Consider the following 12,651-nt stretch of genomic DNA (forward strand, 5'->3'; position numbering starts at 1 on the left):
ATAAGAACACACACAAACAATATTCCTTTCAAAACACTATAGTCCAGTCATTTTAAGCCAAAATAGGGGTCAAGGTTGAACAAATTGCAACACAAGCAAACTTAACTAATTTAGAATCCTCAATATGTCCTGAGTAAGGGGAAAAAAGCCCCGAAGAATCCCGATAGGGTAAAGTTTAGAAAAAGACCCAAATATACCCTATTCATGCGCCTATACAGTATTTTTCTCACGTGAATAGGGAAAAAATTAACCTTCACATATCACCATGAAAATTACTGAGTTGATTACTTACATCAAGACAAACAAAAAATGTATTATAAGTTTTTTGAAATTGTTTGTTAACATGGGCAAACAGGGCATAATGTAATTACGTATAGTTAATTAATTTAACCACAACAGAGCTAATAGTCCAGGCAAAGGTCTGACCCAAAACTAATTGCAACAGAATTTATTTTCACATTTTTATATTTCAATTGGTGATCTTTACCACATAGTAAAAGACCATGAAAATCCAGTGGAAATATGTTAAAATGAGGGTTGTTTTATGCATTATTCTTCAGCAAATACTGACAAAACTGTAATTAGAATGTTGTAGAATACACATTCTAAAGAATATCTGACCCCATCTAACTTAACATGGAATTTTAGAATCTTGCATTGTGAGGAACATTCTTTTATTTTCAAAGAGTGAATTCCTTTGGCTTATTTCAGACTGGTTTGTTGCAAAATTGGTGTCTATTTTTACATTGTGGCCCTTTGAATCAATGGAAATGGTTGTTGAATCTTTAAATAGAGCCAAGTGGGTTTTTGCATGTAAGTGTTCCAAAATGTGTAATCTGTACAAACACATAGTTAGGCATTATTCAGCCTAGGAAAGTGGTTTTGGTGTTTACATAATCTGATTTAGAGGTCACTGAAACATACAGTATATCACACTAAAGTATCAGTCCATCATTTTGCAAGTCTTATAGTAATTAACCCTTATGCCCAGGGGTTGACTGATATACTGTCTGTCCAATCAGAGGGGCCTGTATGATGCCCCTTTACTTTGCACAATTTTTGTCTAAAACAATAATCGGACAGCACAGTATGTTTATGTTAGTGAATGCAGGAAAATTGTGAAGGCAAAGTTGAAGATGGACATGATCATGTCCTAATTCGACAGAAGGGTGCAGATGGGATAACTGCAGTTAGCCTCCAAGTGACTCTATTGTTGTGACATCTGGCAAAAATGCTACAAGAAGGCACTCATGCCGCTACGCGTGGGCCTTGTTTTTAATATGTCCATGTAGGACTTGTCAAATTAATAAAGACATTTTAAGTTGGAGTGCCTTAGTCAGAGAATTTATTCTCATTCTTGAACCTGGAAATACTGGACTATGTTTTTTTTTTTTTTTTTTAAACGGCAGACGAAATTGTGAATTTCCAGAGCACACTTGGCAATCGACTCCTACGGACTTTCCCCTAAAGATGGCAACATTTCCGGAAAGGTACTGGCTTGATGAAATTCATTCTGGACTCTCTATCCGACCACATAAAGACCTCGGGATACTTCGGTTTGGCTTTACGGACCCTCTACTCACTACCACGTAAGTGTAATGTTGTTTGGAACTGTAGAAGAGGTATAAAAATAGCGTTTTGTTGCGGCGAAATATATGTATATGCCCTTCTCACTTCCACGCTAACGAGCTTTGACTAAAAACGGTAACATCGAACTTTCTCAAAACACATCCGAATGACATGATTTGGATGTCAACTCAACGTATGTACTCCCAATCATCTGTAAATCGATCTAAAGTGCATTTTACTCCGGATAATTCCTTTAAGTTTGCTTGTGTTGCAATTTGTTCAACCCTTTCTCCTAAAATGACTGGACTACTAGGGGGCGCAACTGCTCTTTCATTTGCTAAATGACAATGTTTAGCGCACCAATGAACTAACATCTATTACAAGGATACAAGGAAGTTTATTGTCACATGCATATAGTTACTGGATGTAAGAAATGCAGTGAAATTATGTGTGGTGTCAGCCTATTTGTGCATTTATGGTGGGGGGTAAAAAGTGCAGTAGAAGAGGGGTTTAGTCATGATAGATGAGGTTTTCATTTGCTGCATAATAACACCACAACTCAGACCAATCATTTCAACTGAAAACCATGATGGAGCCAAACAGTTTAGACTGGGCTTTCACTAATCTGAGACCCATGTGATTTTCCTGGAGCATTTCCAGCACTGAGGGAAAGTGAAGGAACACCCAAACACACACACACACACACACACACATAGGAAGACTGAAGCCAGGCAACCAGGTCAGATCCAAAACAGAGGCTATCTCAACAGGAAAGCAAGAGAATAAACTTCAACACAATCAGGGCCTGCTCAACTTTCTTCTCAACACAATAAGGTGGAAGACTAGGTGGGAGAGAGGAAATGAGGCGGGAAGGGAGGGGGGCTGGGATTGGGTTACACAGGGTCATTCACTTCTCTTAGTGCAGCATTTCTCAAACTGTGGGTCGCGACCCACTACTGGGTCGCGGAGACATGCCAGGTGGGGCGCGAACTGACGTGAAAAACAGGAGTTTTATTTCATTTAATTTTTTATTTGTAGCCTAGGCCCAGGTGGCACCCGATGCGCAATGGACGCACTGTGTTATTCACAGGGAAGCGCTCGTGTCAAGGCAGCGTAGTTAGTCCCGACCTACATGAGATTTTGAACGTTGTTGTGAGAGTGATGAATTTCATCAAAACCCGCCCTTAAAAGCTGGCCTATTCTCCGCGCTGACTTTGGCTAAGAGATGGTAGCTGACCAAAAGGCTGTATTGTTTCACAGCGAGGCAAGGTGGCTTTCCGGCGTAAAGTGCTGTCAGCGTGTTTGAGCTCTCAGTCGCCTCTTCTTGGAGGAAGAGCGATGTTTGAATCTGCAAATACGTTCACTAATGAACATTTCTTGACGAAGCTGGCCTATCTTCGCGATATATTTGATATAGCGATACATGAGTTAATTGTCCAGTTACAAGGCAAAGACAAGCACCTACCTCACCTAACAAATAAGATTACTGCATTCACCAAAAAAACTTGAGGTATGGGATAGAGGTCTGCACTCCCGCGGTAGACCCGCGGGTCCCGACGCGCAAAGAAGTGCGGTGCTGACAACTTTTTGAAAGCTCTTTATGGGGCGGGCGGGATAAGAGAGGTGCGTTCGCGGGTGTGGGACAAACCGATGATTCACTGCACTCCCGCAAATTAAATATGTGCATAAAATGAATTATGAATTATTAAATAATGCATAACTGACGGATAGCAGGCAGCCTATATTGTCGTTTACGTGTGTTCAATTTGTTCCTGCTGCTCATTGTCAAAACTCGAAATCGAAAGCATGACAGAGGAAGAGGGCACCAGACTAGGCCTACTTCAGTTGTTAGCTTACATTCAGAACCAAAAAACTGACATCTGGAGTCTTTCTCAGGTGTGTGTGCTCCTTTCGTGAGACAGAAAGAAAAACTGAATAGGCTATCCCTCCTGCATGCGGGCTTTAGCGGGCGGGAGCGGGACATCGTGTTACAGATGCGGGCGGGAGCGGGACTAAAAATGACACATTAATGCGGGAGCGGGACAGAATATTGCGGGAGCGGGCGGGCGTGGGACTGGAAAATCAGTCCCGCGCAAACCTCTAGTATGGGACAGGCGCCTCGATCGCGACAGTAGTATGCCTTTGAGATTTCTAAGCGAAATCGCTGAAACGTCTGATTGGGAGGCACTCTTGTGATTCCCATGTGTTAAACAGTAGGCCTACATCACATCCCTGCAAAGTTTATTTCAAAAATATGTCCCAACCAGCAGTGCTCAGTATGACTGGATTATGGATCCATTTAATGCAGTATGTTGGTATTTCATTGAATATATTGTAGGCCTACAATGCTGTAAAATTGCCTATGCTTCCTAATATGTTGCTGGAAAACAGAAATATGTGTGTTATTATGTATTTATTTATTTATTCTTATATCTGCAGCACCAGCTGATTTTAACTTTGTTGAAGAGGATATTTTTAGAACTTGTCATTATTTCAATAAATTTGACAATTTTAAGCTTGACCTACCACTTTCTTAGAGCGATGAGGGACAGGTGGGGCTCGAGAATGCCCCCTTGATCAAAGTGGGGAATGAAAGAAAACGTTTGAGAACCACTGCTCTAAGGAGTCTCTAACTGTCTCACTCTCAAGACACTAACTTATAGCTCCCAGGGTACTAAGCTACACAATAACATAATGGGAATTTGTTGTCTAGCTCATTGGTTCCTTATACCTTATATAGCTTAGGAAAGCTAACAGCTTTCCATAAGGATCTAGTTTGTTAACTACCACAGTCACGAGTTGGGTCGCGATAGTCTGTCATTTTTAAAAAGTGGGTCCCCAGAAAAAAAGTTTGAGAAACAATGTCTTAGTGAGATGTGTGGCCTGTGAAATTGCTTGTTTGTCTGTTGAGATAAAAGAGGGTTTTTTTCCCTATTTTTTTTTTTCTTCCTTTCTGTGACGACCATATCAGGCTCACAGAGGCTAACTATATCGAGAAGAGGAAGCAGCAAGGCCTGGGTCTCTGTTTGATGTGAAGTTATTTATCCACTTTTATCTTTTTTCCCCCTCTCTCTTTATCTCTCTCTTCCTCGCTCCATCTCTGAAGTGTAGCGACAGCGAAAAGCATTGCTTACTACGCTCGCAGGTAATCACTGACGGAATAGGAGAAATGCATGCAATTGGAACAGATGTATGCGCGATGCCCTTTTGATGCATGCGTGTGAGCTTATCAACTCGGAACACTCCCTGTGCTTTCAGCCATGGTTCTGTTCTCGCTCTTTCTACTGCGAGATGAGAAACACACCAATTAAGTTTGGGAAACTCGGTGCAAAGGACAGACCGGCCCATTCAGATGGAAAAGAACGAGGAGAGAAGAAAGGGACCGACAATAGAAGGCTACTTAAGATGGAGGGAGGAGCAGACAAGAAAGAGATTGAGGGGAATGAGAGTGAAAGAGAGAGAGAAAGAGAGAGAAAGAGAGAGAGAGAGAGAGAGAGATGTGGCTGTGGAGGAGAGAGAAGGGGGTGGGAGTGGGTGCAAGTGATGAAACATGAAAGAAGGAAGGGAGGATGAAAGAGAGGAGCAAGGGAGAGAAGAGAAGAGAGAGAGGAGGAGGAAGAAGATGAAGACGCCACCTCAAAGGCTCGGTCCAGCTGGTTCATCTCTCGCAGCTGGTTGCCCTTGGAGAAGTGAAGCTCGGCCTGCACGCCGGCATCAGATGAGTTCTGCTGCAGAGCTTTATCCAGAGCATCTAACGCCTGGTAGACACACACACACACACAAATAAAATATATGATAACCACATAAATAATAAAGCTAAACTAATTATGTAATCTGTGCAATATGCAAACAAACTAAACAACCTTACAAACAACTAAATATGTAAATTATGTAACTAAATCAATCTGTATTTCAATAATTAAGTATGTGTGTGTGTGTGTGTTTGTGTGTGTGTGTGTGTGTGTGTGTCGTATGTCTGTATATGTATGTGTGTGTTCATGCAGCTAATGCAGCTACATGTAAAATGGTATTCTGCATTTTCAATAGCCTTCACTAGGAGCTCAAGGCATCTTCTATTAATAGATAAGGTTCTGCCAGAACATATTGCCAATACCATGTTACTTGCTATCTTTTTAAGAAGAAAGTATTCCTCTGTCCATGCTTCCTTCTTGGCAGCGAACCCATCATAATTCCTCTCGGGCTGGTCAGCAAACCCATCATTTCCTCTCCTGGTGGTCAGTGAACCCATCTTCATTCCTCTCCTGGTGGTCAGTGAGACCATCATAATTCCTCTCGGGGTGGTCAGACTTTTCTCTGTCTACCTGTTTCCGCTGTCAGACTGTAGCCTCTGGGCCCGAGTCTGCTTCACCCCTGGCCTGAAAGGAGACACTCACATTCTCCTCTCAGCCTCAGATACCACTTCGTTGTTCTCTATTTGCCGATGCAATCTCTCTCTCTCTCTCTCTCTCTTTCTCTCCTCTCTCTCTCTCTCTCTCTCTTTCTCTCCTCTCTCTCTCTCTCTCTTTCTCTCCTCTCTCTCTCCATCTCTCTCTTTCCCTCCACTCTCTCTCCATCTGTCCTTCGTACTCAATACAAAAGGCTGTACAGTGTGTCCGTACAGAGGCTTTGGGCTGAGCTGAGGGAGTCTGGTGTGAGTCTTCCGCAGTAATCAGCTGGATATCTATAGCCTTCCAGAACCCTCAAATGCCACCTCGAAACCCCTCAGTGATTCACGCTCCACCACACACCTGATTTCACATAGCCATTACCACTCTGCCTATCAGGCTCATATGGGGATGTGTGTGTGTGTGTGTGTGTGTGTGTGTGTGTGTATGTGTGTGTGTGTGTGTGTATGTGTGTGTGTGTGTGTGTGTGTGTGTGCGAGAGGGAGCGAGACATCAGGAAATCAAGACATCAGGCTTGTGTGACGGGACTGAGGCAGAGTGCACCGCTGCCTGACTGTAATTTATTCCGGGCTCTCGAAGAGCAGACTCATCCGTAGGCAGACAGGAAAGTCATAAATCGCTTTTATTTATCCAGCTAAAGCCTCCCCCCACGCATAAAGCCATTAGAGGAGTTTCAGAGTTGAGAGAGAGAGAGAGAGAGAGAGAGAGAAACCTATCCTACTGAGGAACCACAGATCTCTGGCAGTTGCTTGGAAGACACTTTTATTTTTACCACTGAGGGGGGAGAGTGTGGGCTGAGAGAGAGGTGGAAATGAGGAAGAGAGGATGCCATGGGCCTCCGAAGAGTCATATCTGGAGGGAGAGAACAATGCCTGGCATTCCCATTCCCATGTGGAGAAATGGGAAGAACAAAATAGACACTGCCGGCATCCTACGATGTGTCAGAAGACCGGGGGGAAGATATTCAGATCATCCGTCTGCAGCAACACCTCTGGCTGTCTGTTCAGTAGTGCAGTGCTGGGTTGTGCAGTGTAGTATAGTGATGGGTTGTGTGTGTGTGTGTGTGTGTGTGTGTGTGTGTGTGTGTGTGTGTGTGTGTGTGTGTGTGTGTGTGTGTGTGTGTGTGTGCCGCTCACCTCGGTATGGTTCCCACGCTTGCTGTAGATGGCCGAGAGGAGTCGGTAACACTCGATACAGCTCGAGCTTTTGGATATGATCCCCATGGTCATCTTCTCGGCCTCTTTACTGCGGCCGGCCATGGCCAGCACCTGAGCCTGAGAGAGAGAGATGAAGAGAGAGAGAGAGAGAGAGAGAGAGAGAGAGAGAGAGAGAGAAACAGAGGTAGAGTCAAGTTTCACAAAGCACATTCAAAACAAGCATTAGCATGGATGGGCGCTTCCATCACAGCCGCTCTCCGTTGTGCAGAGCAGGGACCAAGACAAAAGGGGGAGCGTTGAGCAGATGCACAGATCTAAATATAAAAACTGGAGCAGTGAGCAGCCCGCAGTCTCCAGCGGGGGCGCTCGACGCGATCTGACACAGCGCACACACCCTCTCCAGGGACTTCATTAGGCAGAAGCCGAGCCCTCTCGACCCGGCGCACGCACGGCAAAACCCCCACATGGGCGTCTGAGGTTCCCACCCTCCGTTTGGAGACTGTGGTTAGCGAAAAGCCACAAGCCTGGTTTCCTAGGGGGCTCCGGTCATTATTGCCGTCGCTAATGCACTCTGGGAAAGCTACAGAGATGGACGTCATTAGCAACTCTGGCAGGGGACTCCACTTGGCGCTACGGCGTGCGGAGACGTTCACTGGCGTTTGAAGCTATTCTTGCCACCGCTCGCTCGTTCATTAACACGGCTGGCTAAGTGCAGGAATGCTGAATGTAGGCCACAGAAACACAATAGCTAGGGTTCACTAGCAACACGGCATGGAGGGGAAGAGACTGAAAGAGAAGCAGACTGAGGATGACAGAAAAATGGAGAGACATGAGAAATGAAGAGAGAGCAGTTAGGGAAAGGCATGAGGGGAGGGGAGGTGACCAGAGGGCTGTCCTCCTCACCAGCGCGAGCCACACGTCCGTGCTGTCCGGCTGCAGGACGGCCGCCTCCCTGTACACCTGCAGAGCCTCCTCGTAGCGGCCGGTGTTGTAGTACAGCGCGCCTAGAGGAGTCAGGATGTCCACTTTACGCGTCACCTGCAGGGCTCTGTGGGTACACACATACACACACGCGTGCGCACACACACATACGCACACGCACACACACACATACGCATACACACACACACACACATACGCGCACACACACACATACGCGCACACACACACACATACACATACGCACACGCACACACAAAGACAAGAACACACAAACATTCTGACTTCAGCAAACAAGTACATCAGCAAGGGACAAATATTATTTCATAGCCTGTGGCTAAATGTGGATCATATCTGGCTAAGGGGACTTGCCTAGCCCACTGGGAAAACACACGGGCTTAGAAGTCCAGTTAAGTGCTGAACAGTATAAGTTGCAGCTGAACTGCCTCTTTGAGGCTGGAGTCTCAGCTTACCTCTTGTACCAGGATTCAGCCTCTTTGTTGTCATTGGCTGAGCGCAGGAGGCGACCCAAGTTCACCATGGCCACATAGTGAGCTGGCTTCAGACGCACAGCCTGCTGGTAGTGCTCCGCTGCCCGCTCCCCATCTCCTGGTGTGTGTGTGTGTGTGTGTGTGTGTGTGTGTGTGTGTGTGTGTGTGTGTGTGTGTGTGTGTGTGTGTGTGTGTGTAAAGGAAAAGATTACTTAGTATTCTTTAGATGGCAGTATGGGATACTGTATGGGGTATTGTTTCAGCACAAAGCAGTACTCTTACCAGTATCCACCAGGAAAACCCCGTAATTATTGTGCAGGTCTGAGCTGTCGGGGCAGTTCTCAATGCCCTGAAGATAGGTCTTATTGGCCTCAGCAAATCGCTTCTACACACGCACACACACACACACACACACACACACACACACACACACACACACACACACACACACACACACACACACACACACACATCAAGGACAGGGGGAAAGAAATCAAATAAATGTTCAGCGATATCATAGCATGATAGCATGAGGAAGAGGAGGAGTGAGAGGGGGGAGAGGAAGAAGAGGAGGAGGAGAGAGAGAACAGAGAGAGAAGGAAGAGGAGGGGAGAGGAGGGAGGCTGGACAAACCTGCTCAGCGTAGAGGGAAGCCAGGCTGGAGTAGGCATCAGCAAACTGTGGGCCAAAGCGGATGGAGTCCCTCAGCATGAACTCAGCCTCTTGCTCTTTCCCATGGGATCTAACAGCATCAACATCAACATCATCACCATCATCATCATCATCATCATCATCAACAAGTATCAACATCCTCTTCATGGTTGTCATGATAACCATGGCCACCAGCAGCATCATAATGGCAGTCATTAACAGCCCTATCCCCACCATCATTATCACCACCATCCTCAAACCCACACACACATTCTCTGGCTCTTTACTGTGTGCATTGATTGCTACAGCTCTTTCAGTGAGCCAAAAATGAATCACCCAAGATAACACTACAGTAAAACAATATAACAATAAAAGTGCTAACATATTTCATATCATCTTATAAAAATAAATAAAAATAAAATAAAATAAATAAACTGATATCGCAAAAAACACACACACACACACACCATTCCGTATGCACTCACATAGTCAGACACTACACACTGTGAGAGCACACAGTCAGGGCATGGAGCCAAACAGATGTAAGATGGTCTGATTATGACTGCCGATATCTCAATCGGAGCTCTGGCAGCCTGAGCTGGGGCTGCTACTGCTGCCGCTATTGCTACTGCTGCTACTGCTGCTGCTGCTGCTGCTGCTGCTACTGCTACTGCTACTGCTACTGCTGCTGCTACTGCTGCTGCCGCTACGAGTCTTTTATGGCCCCGGCTCTCTAGCCCTGAACAAACACCTGCGCAGATAAAGACCGCAACCACACACAAAGCCTGCCTGAATTACTAAATAAGAAAGTGTGTGTGTGCGTGTGTCTGTGTTTGTGTGTGTGTGTGTGTGTGTGTGTGTACATGTGCACACATGCTGGTAAAACCATCAGCCCGTGTGGTGGAATGCAGCTGGTGTGGAGTGGGAGGCTCGTCTAGCTGTGTTTACATCAGACTGTCATAATGGCCAGTCGGTCAGCTCTCGCTCCACTCCCCTAACGCACTGGACATCTCCGGTCCAGAGGAAGCCCAACTTAATGAGCTCATCACTGGCTACATCCGCCTGCTGACGAGCATTATGGGTCCTCATTCATGGATTTCATAAAAACAATAAATTGTGTGTGTGTGTGTGTGTGTGTGTGTGTGTGGTGGGGGGGGTGGGCATGTAAAACTATAAAAGAACACAGGTCACAGAGGATTATCCCATATGCAATATATGTCTGACCAAAGTCTCAACTCCATATTGACAGAGCTCATCAACTAGACAGTGAGTCACCCCTACACTTACCCACAATCCACTGGTGGATGTGTTTTTTACATTCCTCCCTCATCTACAGGAGACCGAGGCTGTGTGTGTGTGTGTGTGTGTGTGCTTACTTGAGCAGATTGCCAAGGTTGAACAAGGCTCTGTTGTGCTGGGGGTTGATGTCCAGGGCTCTCCTGTAGTAGCGCTCAGCATCCTCTGGGTGGCGGGTCAGTGTGCCCAGGTTATTCATGGCACTGGCATGCCGAGGGTACAGCCTAGAGTGGACAGACAGAGAGACGGTGGGGAGAGAGAGGGACAGAGAGAGGGACAGAGAGAGAGAGAGAGAGAGAGAGAGAGTGAGAGAGGGACAGAGAGAGAGAGAGAGAGAGAGAGAGAGAGAGAGGCAGACTATAGGAGCACACATCCTAACCTCTCTGCCTTGGGCCTGCCCTGCCTGATAGGGTTAGAGGTGAACAAATCCATGAGCTGCCTGTGTGGCGACCCTTTGCACTGTTTCCATGGCAACTGCTTTTCCAGGGCGCCGCGGTGCATCCTTAGCCAGTGGCTAATCAGTCGTCCAGGACTGGGCTCTCGGGGTGCCCGTTTACTGAGTCAGAGCGGCTACATGAACTGATCTGGGTCTCAACACAGCAGCAGCCCTGGACGATTGCATGTAATGAGCTGTGCTGGATGCAGGCTGTCCATCCATAGAGATATACACACTCTCTTTGTCTCTCTCCGTCTCAAACACACACACACACACACACACACACACACACACACACACACACACACACACACGGAGAGACCTCCCGGGTTTCAAGGTCATTCCCAGAACAAACAGTGGAGTGGTGCCCGGCTCGCAAAGCCGCTTTCAAATGGGAGACCCCAACACGAAAATCTTTTTGTCCTGACACACAGCAGCGAGCGCATGGAGTCTACCTCTCTGTTGTTGATTCCATATTTTTGGAGAGCAGACCGCAACCAAAAAAAAAATCAATCACACTGACACAAAACTATCTGCAGGCGCCCAGTTAATCTCCCGAGCAATGTCGTTTGGACACAGATAAAAGAAGCGAAGGATCCCCAGCCTGGCACAGGAACAGGACGGGATTATTAGGCCTGTTGTACTGGGCTGTGCTGTTGCTTAGACAGCAGGGAATTAGTTCTCATCATGTGGGGAAAAGAGGGAGGGAGAGATGGGGAGAAGGAGAGAGGGAGAGAGAGAGTAAGGGAGGGGGAGAGAAAGAGGAGAGGACAATTAGTTCTCAGCAGGGCAGTGCTGGGTGGTGTTTACAGAAGAGCGTCTCACTGCACCGCCTCACCATTAAACAGGGGGAGAGGGAGAGAGAGAGAGAGAGGGTGGAGGAATGAGATTGAATGGAATTTATGAAAGAATTTAAGAGTTGAAATAGGGAGATGAAACAGAAAACAAAGATACAGAGGCAGCCAAGGAGGAGAGAATCTTGGCACAGCCCTTTGTTTTTGGCTGTTAAAAGACAAACTCACACACACTCTCTCTCTTTCTTTTCTCTCTCACACACACACACAAACAAAAATACACATACACACACACACACACACACACACAAGCTGAAGGCTCTTTCAAGTCCTGATCAGTCATCACTGAAGCGTGCAACACTAAGCCGCAGTTTCTCTCCAAGCCAGGGTCAAAACAAATAGCCTAGACCTCTGGCCCCTCACAGTCACACTGCATAGCACAGGAGAGGGGGAAAAGAGTGAGAATTTAGAGAGAAAGAAAGAGAGAGAGGGGGGGAGAGAGAGAAAGAAAGGGTTTGGAATGGATGTATAGAAGGAGTGGGTTCTGTTCTCTGGGCCGGGCTGAGGTGGGTTTTGTTGGGTGAGCCGGTGGTGTGACAAGCAGAACAAATGGATCCTCTCTTTCATGGGGAGCCAAGTGCTGCATCAGCTGGAGACAGAGCCCATTACACGCCTTACTGTATCCACCCGCCTCGGCCATCCATCCATACAACACACCCACAACACACACTCCTGCCTGTGCGCCTGCTGCCTGTGCATTTAAGAGCACGAGTGTGACTGTGTGTGTGTGTGTGTGTGTGTGTGTGTGTGTGTGTGCGTGTGTGTAGGAGATAGAGAGAGAGAGAGAGATAAAAAGAAAGTTCTTATTGTAAAATTGCTGTGTGTATGTTTGTGGTGTGCTATTGCGAGCCG

At 46.5% G+C, this 12,651-nt stretch overlaps 1 protein-coding gene across 3 annotated transcripts in view; it reads right to left on the reverse strand.

Moving 5' to 3' along the window:
- tmtc1 (transmembrane O-mannosyltransferase targeting cadherins 1) overlaps window positions 1-12,651 on the reverse strand; it is an 83,642-nt gene that overhangs the window by 1,604 nt on the left and 69,387 nt on the right. For 2 of the 3 annotated variants that reach the window (XM_048268149.1, XM_048268147.1), the window contains 7 exons: window positions 10,590-10,733; window positions 9,196-9,304; window positions 8,845-8,947; window positions 8,545-8,680; window positions 8,036-8,180; window positions 7,112-7,249; window positions 5,205-5,327 (listed from right to left, as the gene is read on the reverse strand). In XM_048268149.1, coding sequence (XP_048124106.1) covers window positions 5,205-5,327; window positions 7,112-7,249; window positions 8,036-8,180; window positions 8,545-8,680; window positions 8,845-8,947; window positions 9,196-9,304; window positions 10,590-10,733 — 898 coding nt within the window. The remainder of the gene's footprint in view (window positions 1-5,204; window positions 5,328-7,111; window positions 7,250-8,035; window positions 8,181-8,544; window positions 8,681-8,844; window positions 8,948-9,195; window positions 9,305-10,589; window positions 10,734-12,651) is intronic. The other variant, XM_048268148.1, reaches the window with a different exon arrangement.

This window comes from Alosa alosa, chromosome 17, assembly GCF_017589495.1.
Source record: "Alosa alosa isolate M-15738 ecotype Scorff River chromosome 17, AALO_Geno_1.1, whole genome shotgun sequence".
NCBI classification, from domain to species: domain Eukaryota; kingdom Metazoa; phylum Chordata; class Actinopteri; order Clupeiformes; family Clupeidae; genus Alosa; species Alosa alosa.